Here is a 22,002-nt window from a genome sequence, read left to right on the forward strand (position 1 = left end):
TCACTGCCAGATTTTAATTCTTAAAGTAGATCACAGTCTCTTGGGAGTTGGCCACCCCGGTATAAGACATGTAACTAGAATATTTTTTTAAAAAAAAATTCAGGCAAATAAGTGTAATAACTACCGTAATAAAGCACTGCTATAATTATATATAATTTCCCTAAAATTTTGGTTTCATTCGCCTTTCCGTGCTGAAATGTCACAACCTGAACGACCATGGCTTGCCCCCACCCCTAGTTTTGATCCTGGGTACGCCCCTGTTCACACGTACGGACCTACGTACCACACACACACACAGACACACACACAGAAAAGGCGGTTCTGCCTCATAGTCAGTGACGGCCAAGGGCGGAGGTCGCCGACGACCCCTCCTGAGGCGAGGTGGGCGAAGTGCCTCCCCTCTCCCTGAGGGGCGAAACCACCGTCTGACAGGAGAACCTCTCCTCCACTTTTTCTCCTCGCCTTCTCCACACTTTTCGCGGGGGCGCGAAGCAGCGGCTCCCCCCCCCTCTTCCTATTCCCCTCCCCTCTCCATTTTCCTTTCTCTGACGGAGAGGAAGGGGCAGGCGGCCGGGCGGCGGCGGCGGCGGCCAACGCGCATGCTCGGCGCCGGCGCCATTTTGGAAGGGCCGGGAGATTAACCCGCGGGAGCAGCGGTGGCGGCGACGGCGGCGGCGGCGGGTGGAGGAGCTCGGCCCGGCTCGGCGGCAGCGGCGGCGGCCTGGGGTTGGGCGGGTCGTCGGACCCCTCCGAGGACATGGCCAACATCGCGGTGCAGAGGATCAAGCGGGAGTTCAAGGAGGTGCTGAAGAGCGAGGAGGTCAGGCTTTCCCTCCCCTCCCTTGTCGCCCTCCTCGGTCGTGGCGTTTATTGGGGGTGGGGGAGAGATTTGGGAGGCTACATCCCTTTCGGTTTTCCTTCCTTCGCCCTCGTTTTTCTTTCTCTCCGGGTTCTCGGGGAAGCAGCGATGTTGCCTCGTTTCCTCGGGCAACGTTCATTTCCCATGGGGGGGGGAAAGGAAATTTCTGGGGAGGGGAGGGGGTCCCCTAGTGGGGAGTTACCTCCATCTGAGGGGAATGGGGTGGGGATGGGGGAAGGAAGAAACGATGAGAAAGGGGGAAGGGGATCAAGCTGGGCCTGCCAGCTCCATCTGATCCTCTCTGGTGCCCGTGTAGGCCCACCCAAGAGGCCCAGAGTCACGCCTGAATTTGTAGCGTGTTAACCACCATACGTGTGAATCTGCCCCTTCGGGGGGGGAGGATGCACGTCACTGCCCTCCTCAAGCTGTGCTTTTGTTGTTCTCAAATGTCAACATGCTCTCTCCAGCTTGTGCTGGGGGTGAAATAAGTAGCACACACCACTTCCCTGGTTCAGATGTTGGCCCATGTAGTAGTTGCAGTAGTAGTACAGTAATAGTAGTAGTAGTAGTAGTAGTAATAATAATAATAATAATAAATTTATACCCCCACCCATCTGATTGGGTTTCCCCAACCACTCTGGGCAGCTCCCAACAGAATATTAAAAACACAATAAAATATCAAACATTAAAAACTCCCCCTAAACAGGGCTGCCTTCAGATGTCTTCTAAAAGTGGCAACCCTGCCACTGGTCTCCAGCTCAGTCCCACAGGTATTTGGCCACTCTTGCCTTCTGCTTTCTGGTAAAACTGACTAGGCCGGAGAAAAGTCAAAAGCCTTGTTATGGTTACCAGCGCAGGTATGGATGCGGGGGTTGAATTCCCCCCCAGCATTTCGTCAAACCCATCAGAGCTTTCCGCTGTCACTTTTTTTTTTGTCTGGAAAGCAAAAGAGGAAGACGGGAATGAAATTTTGGATTGTGAAACTGGCAATGTTTCCCCTTGCACTGTGTGTGTGTGTGTGTGTGTGTGTGTGTGTGTAGCCATTCAGAAATCTGGAAAGTCTATGGGGGGAATGGTGGGTCAAAAAGCAATAAATCGTGGGTGCATTGCATTGGTTCACAGGTGATGTAAGGTTGAAATGCAGTTGTAACTTGTATGACCATCAGTTGACTAAAATAAGATTGCCCGAGTGCATGAAATGCTTTGTTTATGCCTTTCACATGTGCATAGTGGAGGAGAACATCCAAAGTGCTTTTAACTGATTTGTACGGTGTCATACTTTTATTAGGAAGAATATGAATCTATTGGTGGTGTAAACTGGTATGTTATTTGTTATTAGCATAACTGAGTATAAAAAAATACCTGTGGGATAAGAAACGATATGGCAGAGATAAAAGGTGGAGGATGCATACTAAGATATTTGCTTTTGAGGACATAAAAATGTGTAGTGACCCTTTGCTGCATCCTTACAGTGTGATCATAACACACAGAGAGAGAGGGAGAGAGAGAGAGAGAGAGAGAGAGTAGGCCACATCCTAACATCTAGTTGGTGTATTTCCACTCCTGGGATGGGATGGGATGGGATGGGCTGTCCTTAAGCAGTTGTAAGTGATGGCAAAAGTTAAACCAAGGGGAGTCATACTGATGTAGAGGACAGAGAGAGGGAATGCTAAGGGTGGGGAATGGGTTTGAGAAGAGGGGCGAACAAAGTTAGCTCTGCATCCTAACTCTTTTCATTTATTGGTCTTGCCCACAGAGCTCCATGCAACTTGCACCAACAAAAAAACTACTTGCCCAAACCTGGCCACACACACCCTGGCTAGAAACAAGATGAAGCTGAACTTACACAGGAGATATGCTGACATAACTTCCTGGTTAGGATACGTTCGACATACTGTCGTGTATTACTCCACTGTTGCCATCTTGAAAATGTTAGTTAAGAGCAACTCTTGACTGATTTTCGGTGTGATTTTCGGACCATTTCACACATAAGAGGCAAACCTAGACTTGCCATGTATTTTAAAAGATGCAAAATTAATCCTAGCATCATAATCAGTGTACCTATATATACAGTACATGTTTCCACATTTATTATGTTTACACTTAAAATATTTTAGTTGTAAACCTTCTTAGGTATCTATCTACATATTATTATATATCTATAGATATATAATTGTTTTTATGTGTGAGGATAGCAACGACAGCATACAGAAAGAAAAATCTCAGTCTATTTTAGTAGATTGTTTTAAGTAGATATATACTTCACTCTAATGCCAAAAGTTGTGGACACACATGTTCCTAATTCTGGCTGCATCATGTCCACAGCCTTTCCTGCATGCTTCCTATGCTAACAAAATAAATGCTCACACAACAGTTCAGATTCATGTATTTTCCCTTCAGATTGTCATCTCTAGATAGGAACTTTGTCCTCAGTTCAAAACAGTTGTGCATTGAGGAGCAAGTTTGATATTAGTGATCTGTTGATGTTATATTTTAAGCAGTGCTATAAGTATATTGCCTGTCAGTGAGTTGTATCCAGAAGCTCTCTTATGCTGTAATACAAATACCCGGTAACAAAAATGTGTTGGTATGATTGATAATGTTTGAAGAAAACGTTTTGGTTTAAATCTGTGTCTTGTCCTTCAAGGAGCTCAGGGTGATGTACAGGGGTGTATTTCAATATCTTCACAACAGCCCTGTGTAGTAGGTTAAGCTGAACAATAATCGCTAACCTGAGGCTGTCCCATTTGCTTTATGAGTGAGAGGGAATATCTGGCATTAGTCATATTGGGAGTTAGACCCATTGAAACCAATGGATTTGGGTAATTTAAGTTCATTGATTTCAGTGTGCCTGCTCCAAATAAGATGTAGATTTTTTTCCTTGTCCAACTTCAGTTCTTTATTCATTACCCCACACTTTGGTCCAGACCATGTGCTAGATTTATAATTGTTATCATAACTAATTCTGCCCTTCCTCAACACCTAGTACAGTGGTACCTCAGGTTACATACGCTTCAGGTTACATATTCCGCTAACCCAGAAATACCGGTAATGCTTCAGGTTAAGAACTTTGCTTCAGGATAAGAACAGAAATCGTGCTCTGGCAGTGCAGCGGCAGCAGGAGGCCCCATTAGCTAAAGTGGTGCTTCAGGTTAAGAACAGTTTCATGTTAAGAATGGACCTGCGGAACGTAAGTACATAACCAGAGGTACCACTGTATTGTGTAAATGTTACCAAAATAGGTTTAGACAACCATACTGTCCCTATTATTTTATTTGTGGTGATGAGATACTGTATTCCTAAAAATTAGTAATCCGTAGTTATTCTGAAATATGGTCTAATATTTCACACTAAGAAAACCAAGATGATGGCAACTTTGAGGATATATATGAAATTATCTCTTGTAGGTCTTGGTGTTGGATATTTCAAATAAACTGTTAAAACAAAGGGAAGACACTAATGACTAAAACTAGCCTAGAAAATCTGAAGGACTGCTTTTACAGCTGTTTTGCACATGGAACTCCAATTGATTTTATTCTAAGCTTACTTGTGAGGCAATTGCAAAATGCATGCATATGCAACAGCATGTCTTCATATTTAGAATTGTATCCAGTTGGTGTCCAGGAACAGATCAAGGTGATCTTCAGCATTTTTCTCCCTCCATGCTGTTCTAAAGGGTCTCACAACCCTCTGGAAGCAGAAATGAGGCAAGGAAAGGAATGACTGAAGATTGCCTCAATCCCTGTTGTTCTGAATGAAAGAATCTTCAGTCAGCATAGGACCACCATTTGTATACCCTTTATGATCATTTTAGCTTCATTCCAAAGTAAGTTTCCACTTGCACAGGGCATACATGAACTGTAATATTTGAATTATATAAATGGTTTGGTGGATATCCAAAGTGGCTGGAAAATCAGGAGTGCTGGTAAATGGACTGACTGGTTTACTAAATGTAATATAATTCATACTGATTTTGGCAAGAATGTGTAATAACTTTCCTTGTTTTATATAGAGAACAAAAAACTCAATTTTTATGATGAGTTTGGTTAGCTGATTTTTTTTATTTAAAAAAGCTTTAGGTATTTTTTAAAATGTAAAACCTATCACATCTTTCCACTAATACTGGGACCCCCTCCATGATGGCTTAAATTTATGCTTAAAAACATAATATATTGCAATTAAAAACAAAAAGACAAAACAGCTGGTATATTAGAAACTTATTTATGGATAAAAAAATAACAAATCTGAAAACCTTGTGCAAATAAAACATTTGTAATTTTTGCCCAAAAGAAAGCATAACAGGCACCTAACAAACCTAAGTAGGGTGTCCCATAATTGGGTTCCATAGCTATCCAGCTTATCTCTGGCAGCAGGAACACCTTAAGCAGAGCTATAAATGAAGATTTTAACACAAAGGGAGTTCATACGGGAGCAGGTATTTATTTGAAGAATTGTTATCCTGCTCTTCAGCAAAAAAAAAAGAAAAAGGCTGCCATACTGACTTTTAAAGATAATAAAAACAAGGGATTACCTCTCTTCATGCTTAAAAGTCCAAAAGACATGAAGCAAAATGAAAAAGAATTGGGAGGGAGGAGGAAATAAGCAAACTCAGGTACCAGTTCTTGGTTACAGGTTCTTGTAATGTCCAGCTGGGATGGGAAAAGTTCATCCCTGAGCCAAATGTTGCTCTCCCAGCTGCCCTGATGGAAGTGTTCCCCAACCCCATCTTCCCTCTCTTGCTATAGTCTGATGTAATAGTTGCTGACAGGTGACAGGAGGAAAAAGTGTGACTCAGCAGAGCAGAAAGGGATCCTGCCCCTCTTCTCCTCTGCTAAGTGACAGTTGGTGAACGGACAATATTATTTTGTTCTGTTTTCTTGTTGGGAGCATAGCCTTGAGTTTCAGAGCAGGTACAGAGTTTCTTGCAGAAGAGAGTTTGCAAAAGAGCATCCTTGGACTCCTGATCAAAGCTTCCATCTGACACTGCTGGAAATGGTTTGAGATCAGGGTGGTTGGGGTTTGAAGGTAGAAAAGAAGTTTGAATTGTAACTGGAAACAAACTGTCAGTATGGATATTTAAGCATTCTGTAGATTCTAGTTAATAACGGTGACTACATTTCTGAACTAGTTGAAACTTCCAAATGCTCATCATAATCAGCCCCATGTAAAATTCCCTCCAGTAGTCTAAACTGGACATTACTAAAGCATGGATAACTGACAAGATTTGCATTTTTAAAGGACTGATTGCAGCTGTTGCACAACCAACAGTGAAAGCTGCTTCTGACCACCAATTTCACTGCAAGGCCAGACCTAATAGTGACCCAAGTGAATTTCATGGGGGAGGTGAGAGGAAATACTTGTATCCAAAACTGGCTGAATACCCAACTCCCTGATCAGCTTTACTGTCTATTAACAAGCCCTTTTTATTTTCTCTAGATAATAAATATCTAATTGTTTGGAACAAAGTTCGATGAAAGAGAGAAACAGCTAGGTGTCATTGTTTTTATATTGATGGTGCTATACCACATCCCCAGACACAGCAATTTCATGTAGATGGGGAATAGTGTGGGACAAGGATGGGAATCTGTGGCATTCCGTAGCAAAAACGTCATTAGGTGGGGCAGAAATACCCAGTGTTAGAAAGCTAGGAGCTACATAGCACCTTAAACCTAGGTTATGGGCGCTGCAACAGAATGTACAGGCATGCTTTTTATAGCAAGAATACAAACCTGAAAATGAATGAACTGCAGCTAAAATCTTATGTTCATTTTTCACATGATCTAGTCCTGCCCCTGCACCGCCCCCTAATATTCTTAAGAGGGTCTCTTCTGCAGTCCTCAGAGAGTAGCTGGAAGTGGGGAGGCAGAAAAAGGTCCTCCTTTCCTTCTACTTTGCAGTTTTAATCTGAAATCTTAGGCACAGTACTGCTCCTAGAGCTCAGAAACTGCTTGTACTAATTAAATTCTGTTGCAAAATGCACCTAGAACAATGGGAGTTTCGAACACCGGAAATACCTCAGACCTACTTCTTGAATCAGTGCACCAGAGCACCTAAATAATTTTTAGCACAAAGTGGAATTAGTTGAATGTCAGATTGCCTGTGCCATACTGTAGGTTTCTGGAGCATGTTCTAGACTGGAGTATATAGCTAGGGTTCATTGTTACTCCACATCAGTTGAGAGCAGGGATGGTAACCCTGCATTCCCTTGGTAGTCTGTTGGCAGCATGTTAATAGTACAGTAGATGGGACAAGAATTAAAAGTGGGAGGGCCACCCCTTTTATCTCTTTGCACCACCCCTTTTGAACACACTTTTTCTGCTATCCCATTTCTCCTTCTGTCCTTGTTACTCTTATGCAATTGGGCCAAGTACTGGATGGAATTGGACTAAGGGCGGCAGGTTACCTATCCATTCTAAAATATGCTCAAGTTTCAGATTGCAGGTAAATATAATAATGATGAGCTTTTAGAAAAGCTTGCCTGATGTCATTGATCTTTTAAATGAGTTGGTTACCTTTCTGCAAAACCAGTGTTCCCTGCAACACACTTTGAAAGCCATTTTTTTAAAAGTACAGTACTCTTATCACAGTAGCTAAAATCATACATTTTGTTAATTGCAACCCATGTTTATATGTCACTAAGGGTCCACACTATTCCAACAAGGGTTGATACTTAGTAGAGCTACTTATTTTATTTTTCACTAGCTGACCCGGCCACGCGTTGCTGTGGCTTATTGTGTGAGAGTTGGAAGCGCGTTTCTTGTGTTTGTAAACGTGCATCCTGACGTGTGGTTTCATGTTGATCTGGTGTTTCCTCGGTACGCATTTGAGTCATTCTTTGTCTTTGTTGTTCATTTCGTGATGAACGTTCCTGAATTTGTATTGTAATTACACGTTGTGTTGCTTTTGTTGAACGAGTACAACGACCTAAGTTTCAGGTATTAAAGGAGATTGATGAAGCTGAGAAAGTAGAAGGAAAGTAAAAAAAAAAAAAGACATGGAAAAATGGCAAAGAGGGCGATATATTTTTCTTGCATAAAATCACATTTTTACCTGTGAAAGGTGTGGTATCTGTACAATGTAAGTAATTCAAGATGGCTACCCCGCTACCGTTTCCCTTTTTGGAAGGTGAGCTGCGGCCGCCTAGGCCCCGGAGTAGGGCCTCATGGCCCACTCGTACAGGATGGACGCCGGGGCCACGGGCTACTTGCGGCCTTCTCAGGGACTGTGCGTCGAAGGGGCTAGCTGGGGCCTGTCCCGCTGTGCTTACCTGGCGGGGCGGAGACGGTGGCCTCTGCGCGGCCTTTATGCGCATAGCTGGACCGATCTCGGTGGTAGAGCCGTAGTGGCGGGGCGGTCTTCTTGGGGCCTCCACGTCGGAATGCGGCAAAGCCTGGTCCCGCGCAGGGTAAGGGCGTAGCTGGGGCCTCTCCCGTGTGGAACTGCTCAAGCTCCCCGGGCTGCGCTGCACCACTGTCAGCATGTGAAAGGTGACGCTTTTGCTGCTTGAGCCACCTGTTCTTCATGCCAGGAGCCGGACCAGGCGGAGGAGGAGAAGGAACTGGGCGAAGTGGAAGGGCGGCGGGTCTCTGGCAGCCCTTCCTGTTGAAGTTGCCGCTCCTGCTGCTGCCACCAACGCCTCCTCCATTTGAGCTCCATGGTAAAATTGCGCTCCAGGCCGGGCCCAGACTTGCTCAACTCGGCGCCAGGGAGCGGAGAGGTGGTGACGTAGGAGGAGAAGGGGGCGGGGTGGGTGGGGTGTGGAGGTAAAATGAGATGTGTGGTCTTTGACGTCCACTGGAGGGCACTATTTTTTTTGCACAAAATCACGTTTTTACCTGTGAAAGGTGTGCCATCTGCACAATGTAAGCATGTACAAACACTCCCATATGGCCATGGAACGTTGTGTCCAAATTTCAACGGAATCGGTCAAGCGGTTACGGAGAAGATCGATCGGTCAGAAACATCCACCTTTTACATTTTTATGTATATAGATAATACTACTAATAGTGTAGTTGAGAAGCTTCTGTTTAATTTATTGGTGGTGTGAGTATACATAAAATAGAAGTGCTTTAAAGGTTTTTATAACAAGGTTTCACATTGGACCGATAAAGGCTATTCAAAATATTACTGGGAGTGGAGAAATGATATAGTGTAGTGACAGTTATTGTACTCAAAACAGGTCACACCAATTATTTGCTTATTTCTGATTCCAATACCCAAATTAGTGTCTGTGTTTAGACATTGCATGAATTAGGATGATGCAAATAAGCATGATGTCCAAATGCAACAGGTATGTTTCATTGCAACAGCTCCTAGTACTCTAGAGGCAGTTCATAGTCTTCCTACACCTAGATTTTTGTGGGCTTAAATGAACTAAGGTGTTTTGAAAACAGGATAAAGATCCTACTTAGTACTTTTTTGGGAATTCCTGTAGGACAGTGGTTTTCAACCAGTGTGCCATGGCACCCAGAGGTGCCTTGAATGATGGTCAGGGGTGCTGTGGCCAACACTGGCCTCTGTCCCTCTTTCCTTCCCTCCCTCTGATGCCCTCTTGCATCTCTGCCCCACAAAGGCTTACATAGCTGTTGGTTGCAGCAGCTCTGGCTACAAACTTTCCAGGTGAGTGGGGCCTCTGGGGCTGGCCAGGGGGTGCTTCCCAGGCCCCTGTGGGGCTGTGTGAGGAGTCGCCTCTCTTTGGGGCAGGGGGAGCAGCTCAGAGACCAGTTATGGCAGCCCAGAGGACTCCCAAGGAGAGAGGAGAGGAGGCTGAGGGAACACTCCACAAGGAATGGTGTTCTAAAAGGGGTGAGGGGCTGCCAGCTCTGCAGACAAGGGGTAACATAACTGAGCTCCTGAGCCCTAGAGGGGTGCCGCAGAAAGAATGCAGTTGGTCAAGGGAGCTGTGGACTCAAAAACGTTAAAACCTCTGCTCTAGGAATTAAACTAGTAATTTTACTTGCAGCAGCTTTATTGTTGTTGTTGTTGTTCAGTCGTTCAGTTGTGTCCGACTCTTCGTGACCCCATGGTCCAGAGCACGCCAGGCACCCCTATACTCCACTGCCCCCCGCAGTTTGGCCAAACTCATGCCAGTCGCTTCGAGAACACTGTCCAACCATCTCATCCTCTGTCGTCCCCTTCTCCTTGTGCCCTCCATCTTTCCCAACATCAGGGTCTTTCCCAGGGAGTCTTCTCTTCTCATGAGGTGGCCAAAGTATTGGAGCCTCAACTTCAGGATCTGCCCTTCCAGTGAGCAACTTTATTAGGCAGGTCAGTACAGTTCCTGTTTGTAAAATGGCTAGGAAGCATGTAGCATTGGTGAGACAAGAGGCATAGCAGGAATTTGTGGTGTGTCTGGATAGCTTTGCTATGGTCCATAGTGATGGTGCTTAAGCTCCTGCTTCTTCTTAATCACTTTGCTGTTGCTTAGCCTATGGCCAAAGTGAAGGGGTGTGGCTATTTATTGTAGCACTCTCTGGTCCTGTTCAAATGTAACAGGAACCCATGGCTTGGCGTTGTGGCCAGGGATGATAGAAGCTGCAGTTCATTAACCTTTGCAGGACCACAAGCTCCCCACACCTGATCTAGACGCATTCTAATCTGGTTTGATACCATGTTTTGGGACCAAGGAGGACTTGATTGCCTTTTTCAAGAGAAGCACAGGGGGAACATGACCCTGTTACTCAGGGGTCAGCAAACTTTTTCAGCAGGGGGCTGGTCCACTGTCCCTCAGATTTTGTGGGGAGCCAGACTATATTTAGAAAAAAAAAATGAACGGATTCCTGTGCCCCACAAATAACCCAGAGATGCATTTTAAATACAGTGGTACCTCAGGTTAAGTACTTAATTGGTTCCAGAAGTCCGTTCTTAACCTGAAACGAACTTTCCCCATTGAAAGTAATGGAAAGTGGATTGATCCGTTCCAGACGATGAAAAACACAACCCCAAACAGCAATTTAACATGAATTTTACCGTCTAACGGGACCATTTATCCATAAAATGAAGGCAATAATCAATGTACTATACTATAAAATAGGTAAGACAGTATTTTAGATGAAAAAATCAACATTTTTTTTTCTTATGTGCACTGATGATAGTCAGTTTGAATGGGGGGCTTTTATCCATTTCTGCAGTCACACAATCAACCAGTAGCTGAACTGGGTTCCACACAGTCACAAAAACAAGTCACAAAAATGAAGTCACAAGCCACAGTCACAAAAGCGAAGTCACAAGTCCCATAAAACAAAGAACAGGTCACAGTCAAAAAACTGAAAAAGCCACACAAACCAAAATGCAAAAAAATAGCAAAAACAAAACCTCCAGCTGGCAGACTCAGCAGCGAGGGACTCAATTAACAAATGAAGCACACTCAACAGGAACAATGAAAGCGACACCTAAAACATAACTTTTACTATCTAACGAGGCCATTGATTCATAAAATGAAATCAATAAAACAGTTACAAAATGAAAATGTGATTTTTTTTCTTTACCTGTGCTGATGATAGTCATTGTTTTGGATGGGGGCTCAGGGTCCTCTTCCACAATCAAAATCGGTGACTTCTCTCCTGCTGATGTCGGGGCTTGGCTCCCGGCATTTGCGGAGGGCTTGGAGAGCCTCTCGCAGCTGGATCCCAGTTGCAGAGCCTCTGCAGGCCCCATGATGTTGTAGCTTGGCTCCCAGCATTTGCAGAGGCCTGTAGAGGCCTCCCGTGGCTGGAGCCCAGTTGCAGAGCCTCCGCAGGCCCCGTGAATGTCAGGGCTTGGCTCCCGGCATTCGCGGAGGTTTCAGAGAGTTGCCGCTGTTGGAGGCCAGGTCACGGAGCCTCAGCAGGCCCCATGGATGTCAGGGCCTGGCTCCTGGCATTCACAGAGACCTCCCAAGAGCCTCCACGGCTGGAGGCTGATTGCAGAGGCCTCCGCAGGCCTCATGGAAGTCCGGACTTTGCTCCGGGCAGCAACGAGGCCTCCGAGAGCTCAGAGAACTCACTTCCGGGTTAAAATCGTTCGTAACCTGAAAATACGTAACCTGAAGCATTCGTAACTCTAGGTACCACTGTAAAAGCATACATTCTACTCATGTAAAAACACCAGGCAGGCCCCACAAATAACCCAGAGATACATTTTAAATAAAAGGACGCATTTTAGTCATGTAAAAACACGCTGATTCCCAGACCGTCCGCAGGCTGGATTTAGAAGGCGATTGGGCCGGATCTGGCTCCCAGGCCTTAGTTTGCCTACCCATGCTATTACTTCTGCTGGATTACTCTTTGCATTTTAAGACTGTCGCCCAAGGTATCCTCCTGGTTGAACTCCATGGATTCAGTATGGGAGGCACTGTACCTCAGCGGTGCTACCTACAGAGCTGGTTTTATAGAGTAGCATTGGGCTTTTAAATTTTCATCTCGCCCCCCTCCCCTTGTCTAGTGACTGAAATCATTAAAGGAGACTCTTCTGATAGTGCTATACTTTTTGAAACCATGTTGTGGTTAATGGGAATATATAGCCCATACAATCTGCTTTATGTTTTTGGCATAAGTTAAGATCGTGTTCATCCAGTTGTTCCTGATCACGGATACTAGTGCACTTGTTTGATCACTGGATGTTAGGTACTATTGTTGTGTTGGTCTATGCTTTTATTCATTTGTATGATTATTTTTATGTTTTGAAGATCACTTTAATATTTTTAAGTAATTGACGGTATATAAGCATTTTAAATGCATAGAACAATAATTATTTACTTCATTTTTCTCTCCTTCTTTCCTTTATATAAAGCAGTACCATGCTTTTGTCAGTCTGCCCCATAAGCTGCATGCTACATGAATCTTAAAACATTACAAATTGCTTCAGAATACCTCTTGAGAAGCAATTCATAACTTAAAATAATAACAATAACAAAAATAATAATACACATACGTTATCAGAAGGTCTTTCAGAACTAGATAACTTTCTTCAGTCATTGGGGTGTGTGTGTACTGGGCAGCCCGGAAATAGCTGCTTACACTTTGAAGGATAATGCAAATGAATGTTTTCTGTATTACAGGTCAAGAAGGTAGGGATCTCCTTGTAAAATCCGGATGTTTTGCATTACACTTTTAAATAAGGGCACTCTATATTAGGGTTAGCTTTGCAGTTAGAAAGTGAACTGAGATGATAAGGAGAAAGGGATTCCAAGACATTACGACTGCATACAAACAAACAAAATTTCAATTTGGGTTGTTGCTGGTTTTTTGCAACATTATGTAGGGTAAATCAGTTATTCCTGTTTGCAGCAGAAACTGGCCCTGAAGAGTCCAGATTGGTTGACCCCTTCAGGGTCACAGGGCCAGGTCCGTCTCACACTTTCCAGAACAGTTTTTGTTTACTTGTAAAGCACATTATTTGTGCCCTTTTTTGTACAAGTAGGGTGGCAAAGTTGCAAGTAATGAATGTTCACATTGCCCTTAATTTTAAAATTTTATTTAAAGGCAGACACCTGGCCTATAATGGGTGGAGGGGCAAAACAAACAACAGACTTGGTGTTCAGTTTGCTGGCTAGTATATCTGTCAAAAGCTTGTGAAGGCAGGGAAGAAGCTGTCCTCAAGCTGTGGAAGGAAAAATGAACAAAAGGGCTTAGATTTTAAGTGTTTTGCTTTTTTACAGGAATAAATGCTTTGAATAGTTGTTTCTTCACTACCTGCAAGCTTTATATTTGCTTACTGCACAATTATTATACTTTCTGTTAGGTAATTGGGAATAGTGAGCCAGTTAGGTTATTCACAAATTTATGGAAGATTGGGAAATGCCTTAGGATGTGAAAAACAGTGCATTTTTTGTTTCACTTTTTCCTTAAACATTGGATGGCCAAAAGGAATGCAATTCTGTTTTCTTCTCCTTTTATGTACTTTATGAATCTGCTAAAGCCCATTTTCAGCTAGACTTTTCACTTGGAAAGCCAATTGGCCTGGCCAACAAGACTTGCGTGCCAGCAGTATTTTATAGTAATGTTGAGAGCAATACAGTTCTTGTGCTAATGTGTAAAAAGCCTGGAGGATATAGGCTAGCTATATATAAATATCTCATTGGAAGTGGAAGACAAGGTAGCATAAATAAATAAATAACATAACAAATGGCTTTTTAAAATAGTCATTGGAGGTGAGTGTTGACTTAAATAATGTTCTTTATAATTGCTTAACTGGTGAAGGAAAGGAGCCTATTGCAAACCAAGGCCACAGTCTCCGTGTGCTCCTGGACTTAATGCAATCTCCTTGCTTGTTCCAAGGATACAGTGAAAAACTTAGGATGTTATATACAGTTTGCGGGAGAAGAGTTTCTTGGCTTAAGCATCTCTTCCCCTCGTCCCCAAACATACAACATAATGGGTGAGATTTAGTGTCATCTGAGCAGGCATCTGTTTCTCCTCCCCTGAAATCCTTCTGCGTGCCCCCCAAATCTTCTCAGGACAATTGGGGGACCCTAAAACAGAATTTGGGAGTACAGATTACGGGGTGGGGGGGAGAGAAACTGGAAACCCCATTGTGAACGTGGGCAGACATTATTGGATATCTCTCACTATTCTAAGTCTTTTGGAATGCTGCTTCTCTGAACAGTTATGTTCCAACACCTTCAGTGTATATGTGGATTCAAAATTGCAGTCCATAACTCAATAACTATTGCAACTTAGCTGGAATAGCAAAAGATTCCTGCATTGCAGGGGACTGAACTAGATGATCCTCGTGGTCCTGTCCAACACCACAATTCTGCGATTCTGTAGCTCCATATACCTGCTTAACTATGGTTAGTAGCTACATAGTACTTCAACATTCTGTATATTGGTGAAAAATTGGAAGTATTCAGCATACAAAAGACTTGAAGGAAAATTTGTGGCACTGTGTGGGTATCTGAGCTAGTAAATTTTGTGATTTAATAATTAGTTGACGATGTCAGGAGGAAGGTCTGACACAGTCTGTCTACAAAAAATATATTTACTTTTCTGAAAGTGTAAGGTCCTCGGTTAGTTGCTCATGAGTAACTAGGCAGAACTCCGACCTTTCTTTTTGTAGTTTTATTGTGCATACTATGTACAGTGCAGAGCTAACAAGTTCATGTCTGTATCAAACATCAGCAGAATCCGGGAATGGCCCCTTCCGGTTCTGACCCCAACAAAAGAGCTTCGGTATACGGAAACCCCGCCTTCCATCCTTTCGTTTCACCCCTCGACGCGTTTGGGGCGATGGAAATTGCGTGCTTCCTTCCTCGCCCTCGGGGCTAGGGGAGTGTAGGGTCTCTCCGACATCCCCAGAGCCTCGACCCTCCGTCTCCTGAGACCCATGCCCCTCCCCACCAGAAGCCTCGCTGCTCCCTCCGCTGCCAGAGGAGGTGCTGCTGGTCAGGTGGAGCCGGGGCTCTCTGTAGCATCCCGAGAACCCTTCCAACACCTTGTGCTGTGCCGGGGACAGTTCCCTGACAGAAAGATAGCACCTTAAGTCTTACAAGTTGCATTATTAGAGGGAGGTTTTGTGGCTCCTGGCCATGGTGTTTGTGTGGGGGGTAGTTTCTGCCCATGATAAGGAATCCTAGACCTGTAATTTCCTTACATGTTTTAAGCTAAATGCCTAGAAGTGAAATTGTTGGGAGGGAAAAGGATTGTTAAAAATGCATCTTGTACAGTGGTACCCCGGTTTAAGAACATTCCTGTTTAAGAATGATTCGGTTTATGAACTCTGCAAAACTGGAAATAGTGTCCCGGTTTGAGAACTTTACCTCGGTCTAAGAATGGAATCTGAACGGTGGAAGGGCACCGGCAGTGGGAGGCCTTATTAGGGAAAGCGCACCTCGGTTTAAGAATGGTTTCGGTTTAAGAATGGACTTTTGGAATGGATTAAGTTCGTAAACCGAGGTTCCACTGTATAAGCATTTTTTTGGATGGGTGTGTATTTCATAGGATTATTTGCTAATTTTCTGAGTGCAACCAGAAATAATTCTATTTAGATGCTCTGCATATAGTAACATAGAGTCTAAATATGAGCACAGCTAAAATTCCATTTCCAATCATGGCTGTAATGCATGTTAGGAATGTGAACAAAACTTTGCATTATGTCTATATATACAACAAACTAATATCAACGGTGTCCCAAGCTAAGAGAGAATGTATTATTTATTGTAGCTGCTACAGTTTGAGTACCATTTTCTGGTAAGTATGATCAGGTGATAAGACTTCATTGAAGGATATGCATATTGAAAACTCTGCCCTGTTTAAGCATAGGAGCCCTTTGAGAATTTCATCTCTAGACTTCAAAGTAGCTCATTTGGAGTTGAATATACTACTATAACCTTGATAGATCTTTCAGAGGAATAGTACATTCTTCCAGGGCAGTATTTTCCAAAGGTGAAATATATATTTAAGAAATGCTTACCTGTTATCTTTTGGAATAAAAAAAATCTTTGTCATTTAGAGAATTGTATAATTGTAATACAGTGTACTAGAAGGAAGAGAATGAGGTCTTCAACCATTAACTTTTTGTCCTGCAAATAGTTTGCACCATCATTGTTTTACAAGGTATACATGAACTAGTATAGTTGCTTTAAAGAAGTAAGACTTGATTAACATGTTTTGAAAAACCAGTTTCCTTAGCTAAGCAGAAACTTAGCTAAGGTGAGTGGGCAGGAGTAATGTTAGAAGGCAGGGTAAGCAAAAGCAGCAGAATGTCCCCAGGCACCAGGTGTGTGAATTCTGTAATGACAGGGTGGTCCCCATTAAATGTCTTTATGGAAGTGTGGCAAGTTAAATTTTTGAGTCCCAAATAAATAAAGCTGGTTCATCAAGTCTAGTTATGTCAAGGAAAACCATACCTATATGTCTTGGATTCATACACGGAATTGCAAACTGAATTTACTATCTCCAAGCCACTTTCATGTGTGTCTGTTTATAGGGAGGCTTTATCACAGTTGGTTTTGCTGATATTTGGAATGGAGACAACTTCATCCCAGCAGTGGATTTTTTTGCTAATTTGCAGCCTAATTATATGCTTTACTCAGTCCTAGTCAATGATGTGCAATTTTAAGTCCCCCCCCCCCCCAGGTCTTAAGTTCATTAGTAACAAAGAACGGATGCCAATTGAAAATAAAGTATTAGGCAAGCTTGGTAGTTTCAATGTTTTTGGCTTTGCGTACTAAATTCAAGTAAAATAAATATGTTAAATTAGATCTCACTTTAGGGCATAAAAAAAGTTTCACTGTTTCATTACCCTAAATTCCCAGTTAATTTTTTTTCTCACGAAACATGCATCCCTGGGGCAAGTTCTTGTGTTGCCATGGCAGCATAAGACCCACTGCTCCTTCCTGTGAGAATTTGAGAATTCCTAGACAATATGAAAAGAGTCCATGAACCCTGGATTGATGGTGTCATATAGATTAATGATGGCACAGGCTTCTCCTGCATGGTTTGGAGTATCTCATGTTCTCTTGGCAGTATAGGAAGTAGGAAAAAGAAAAAGGTAAAGAACACCTGGACTATTAAGTCCAGTCAAAGGTGACTATGGAGTTGTAGCGCTCATCTCAATTTTAGGCTGAGGGAGCCATCGTTTGTCCACAGACAGCTTTCCGGGTCATGTGGCCAGCATGACTAAACTGCTTCTGGCTCAACGGAACACCGTGACAGAAGCCAGAGCACACAGAAATGCTGTTTACCTTCCCACCACAGCAGTACCTATTTATCTACTTGGACTGGTGTGCTTTCGAACTGCTAGGTTGGCAGGAGCTGGGACAGAGCAACAGGAGCTCACTCCGTCACAAGAATTCAAACTGCCAACCTTCCAATCTGCAAGCCCAAGATCACAGCGCCATAGCACACACCAAAACCACTGTGGCAACTTAAAATATGTCATTCAAGATAACTCACTGGGGTCAAGAAGTGTTGCTCCCAAGTAAGATTTGATAGTAAAGTGAGAGAGAGAGATGGTGGCTTTCTTGCCATAGGCCATTGGTTCAGCTGCTATCACTGCGAGGTGATCAAGGGGGAGAAGGCAGATCCAGATAATTTGCACCAGGAGGTAGTAGTGAAGACACGAAGCACCTTATAATCAAGCAGGCGGTCATCAGCTAGCACCCACCACTGGTGTCAGTAACCCATATTGGAAATTGCTAGCCCTGATGTGTGGAACCTGTGGCCCTCCAGATGTTGCTCGACCTGCAATTCCCATCAGCCCCATCCAACTTGGCCAGTGGTCAGGGATGATGGAAATTTTTTGTTTGGCAACTGTGTGCTTGCGTAATCCTGACCAGGATTTCCCGTCTCCTACTCTTACCTCCCAACTGTTACTGGTAAGGACATCTATCTTCTTAAAACTGCCTCGCCAGATGTACTGTCTAAAATTGGGCATTTAACTACTATAAAAAGACTGTTGGTTGGCTAAAAGAATTGATTGAAGCCTAATATTATGCAAGCAAAGATATTAATCATCAGCATGTTTGATGCTTAATGCTAATTACTAAAAAAAATAGCTGTCATTAGGCAACCTAAAGAAGCAATGGATTTTGTTTATTATACCTTCCTTCAAGGCACTTCCATTTTATTCTCAACAGCCCTGTGAGTTATCTTTAAGCTGAGTGCGTAGCCAGCCCAAGATTGCTTAACAAACTTAATGGCTGAGTGACCATTTAAATCTTAGTCCAGTCTCATAAGGCAAAGCAACTTCGTCAACTGATGACTTGCTGGAACTCTGTTCCTATTTGGAGATGTCTGCAGTTATAGCAGGTGTTGGCGAGAGAAGCCTTGTGACTTCTGTGGGGCTATAGAGTCCTTGCTCCTTCTCTTACTAACAAGTGACTCCATAATAAAATGACTTGAGCAATCATCTCTGTGGAAAGTGGGCCCATTCTGCTCATGCTGCAGAACACTGAGTTCTTACAAGAAGTGTCCCATCCATGCAAGTAACAGTACCGTTATAGTGTTTTCACCGAAAAAACACATTATGGCGCGCTCAGTGGGACTGATGCCAATTGTGGGTAGCATCCGTCTTATTTTTAGGAAGATTTTTTAACCTGGGGTGGTTTGGCATATCCATGTTTACAGATTCTCATACATCTTATCACATATATTAAACTTTTCTACAGCAAAATTGTATTTGTTCATAGTGTGTCTAGCATCAGGGCTGCAGAAACAAACTCTTTGATTCCTATAGTCATGATGGTGCTCTGATTTAAGTGAGTTTAGAATGTGAAACTGCATTTGCTCAAAATACTTCTTTTTTTTATCAAGGTCGGCAAACTGTTTTGGGTTTGTTTGTTTTTCTGTATTGTATCAGAAATGTAGAAGCAATTAATAAGGCATAGAGTGACTTGGGAAGAGATTTTGTGTTCTTCAGAGCTGAATTCATACAAAAGTAATACTGTTAAGGCTGGGGTCAACATTGCTTGGTTGCACCACCTGCCTCTACTTCCTCTGTGGTCTCCCTGTGTCAGATTATAGATAGTATGCTAAGTCATCTGGGTAGGGACTTTCCTCTTGTATCTGTAAAGCACTATGCACATTGATGGATATATATATATATATATATATATATAGAGAGAGAGAGAGAGAGAGAGAGAGAGAGAGCTGCCATTTCCTACACAGTAGTGTTGGAACATCGATAATATTTGGCTGTGGCTCAATAATACATGGCTTAGTTGGTAATATTTGAGATATCAAATTGATCAGCAATACATATTTTACTACCCTGCTTGCAATTTTTCTTCCTAAACCCCCTTAAGTCTACAGAAGAGTACACTGATCCCCAAAGGTATTGTGGCAGTATGTAGTTGTTAAATCCTGAGAACGCTTGGCATCCTTTTTTAAAAGTAACTTGCTTATACTCATGGTTGACGTACTTATTTAAGACACATGGATGTTTCAAACACAAATCTTAGTTCAATCTCATCATATTATTAGCATGCTGTTTGCCATAGGTTCTTTTTTTCCTGCTTCCTTTCTGTTCCCTACCTTCCCGCCCACCTTTGCTGGTAGTGATATATAAAATAGTAGAGAGATGGATGCTCTTAAGAGTGTGGGAGATGTGGCTGAACATGAACTGTCTGCTTTTGCCAAGTGTCTGTATTCAAAGCCAGTGGTAGTTCAATAGTTGTCATTGCCACATTTATATTTCTTTGTTAACTCTGTAATTAAAAGACATCATCATCATTCTAGACCTGCTTTTCTTAACCTTGGATCCCCATATACTGTTGGACTACAATTCCTATCATCACTAGCTAGCAGGACCAGTGGTCAGGGATGATGGGAGTTGCAGTTCAACAACATGTGAAGACCCAAGGTTAAGAAAGGCTGGTTTAGACTCTAGAACTATGCCTTAGAATTAGGCTTTTAATCTCCTTTGGAATGTATTTACATTGTTTGAAAATTAATGATCATGGAGAATAAAAATGTGCCGCGCATTGTTAATGGAATTGTTTCTAATGTCTATTTTTGTGGTTTAATAAATATGCAGTACGCATATAATCTACGTACTCACTTGGCAATTTAAATATCAAGATGTCTGCACCCAGTTAGATTACTTAAATCCCATTGACTTGAGTGAGATTTAAGCAGTTTAACTGAGCAGATTTGGAGCCCTGGTCTAATTAAAAAATGTTGCTGGACCTGCTCCATGCTCTTAATGTGTTTAATCCCAAACATACTTTAACCACTACATAAATATGATCTTGGAATTGTTAAATACTGGGGTTATGTGGCTTCCAATGTGACTCTATACACTGACTATTACAGCAAAACTGCTATCAGTTTTTTATCACTATAAATTTAAGGAAAAAGAGAATACAGTACATATTAGCATCTGATTGTAATTTTTCTGTTTTTATTTTTAAGACGAGCAAAAATCAAATTAAAGTAGATCTTGTAGATGAAAATTTTACAGAACTAAGAGGAGAAATAGCAGGACCTCCGGACACACCGTATGAAGGCAAGTAATATTTTTTGTATAAGCCATAGTCTATTTACATGTCTTATCACTTGAAGCTAAGGTTTATAAGAAATTACCGTATTTTTCTGTGTATAACATGCCCCCATGTATAAGACACCCCCTATTTTGGGGGACTCCAAATTGAGAAGGGGTGGGGGAGATTGTATCCGTGTATAAGACGACCCACAACTTTGAACATAATTTTTTTAAAAAAAACAACAACAAAAACAGTCTTATACACGGAAAAGTACGTTATATTGTGGCCCATTTTGAAGCCTGTTATTGAACTACATTTTTTTAGTGCAGTCACATATCACATAATATAAATAAAGATTGCTTCTTTGTTTGTAGCATATATCTGTTCAAGCTAGTTTGTGCACATATTTTAGAAAACTTTGGGCTGCACCTTTGCAGGAGGTGGTAATGACTTGTGCGTTTGATCTGATAGAAGTGCATGAATATTTTTAGCTGAACGCAATTTCTTGTACGGACACCTTGGAAGTAGTAGTGCAATCGGGGTGGGTTGGGGGAGGTAAGAGTTCCATATTAATGATACAGTGACCTGCTTTCATAAACATTTGACACTGAATAATGCCCAGTAAGAGGAAGTAGAGTGTGCAAGCGTTTTTAAGGACCAAGTTTTCAGGCCTTAAGTTAAAATTCAACTGCTTGACAGGTCTTTCAGCTCACTCCCCCCCCCCTCGCTTGTCTCTCTTGACAGAGAGTAGTAAATTAATTCTAAGCAGTTGGTGGGTATCTGTTGACAATGTAAAAAGCTGAAGTGTACTCTGAGGACCTGTGTCTTTTGCTTATGTTAGCTACATAAAGTGCCATGTAATAGGTTAAGAATGAAACAAATAATTACAAACTGTGGCTTTTGAAAAATATGGAGACCACCAAATATTTAGTACTGTGAGTTAGTGTAGACCAAGGGTCGCCAACCTGGTCCCTACCGCCCACTAGTGGGCGTTTCAGGATTCTAGGTGGACGGTAGGGGGTTCTACGGCACAAGGTGAATCCAACTTCCATCAAGCACTGGTGGGCGGTAAGGAAATTTTACCACCAAGAAAGATGCATTAGTGGGCAGTAGGTATAAAAAGGTCTACTACCCCTGGTGTAGACTGTTACCTTTCAGGGGTGCTTCCACTTCTTAAAAACAAATGCACAAGTTTCCTCCTTCACTGAGATGAACTTTCAGCAAGTAGCGAATTGCTAAA

At 42.6% G+C, this 22,002-nt stretch overlaps 1 protein-coding gene across 2 annotated transcripts in view; it reads left to right on the top strand.

Annotated features, from left to right (window-relative positions):
- Window positions 1-657: 657 nt before the first annotated feature.
- UBE2K (ubiquitin conjugating enzyme E2 K) overlaps window positions 658-22,002 on the top strand; it is a 30,247-nt gene continuing 8,902 nt past the window's right edge. The window contains exons 1-2 of one of the 2 annotated variants that reach the window (XM_033161306.1): window positions 673-820; window positions 20,692-20,785. In XM_033161306.1, the coding sequence (XP_033017197.1) occupies window positions 758-820; window positions 20,692-20,785 (157 nt within the window). In that variant the 5' untranslated portion in view covers window positions 673-757. Of the gene's footprint in view, window positions 821-20,691; window positions 20,786-22,002 lie in introns of both variants that reach the window. The other variant, XM_033161307.1, reaches the window with a different exon arrangement.

The sequence above is a fragment of the Lacerta agilis genome, chromosome 9 (genome assembly GCF_009819535.1).
Source record: "Lacerta agilis isolate rLacAgi1 chromosome 9, rLacAgi1.pri, whole genome shotgun sequence".
NCBI lineage: Eukaryota > Metazoa > Chordata > Lepidosauria > Squamata > Lacertidae > Lacerta > Lacerta agilis.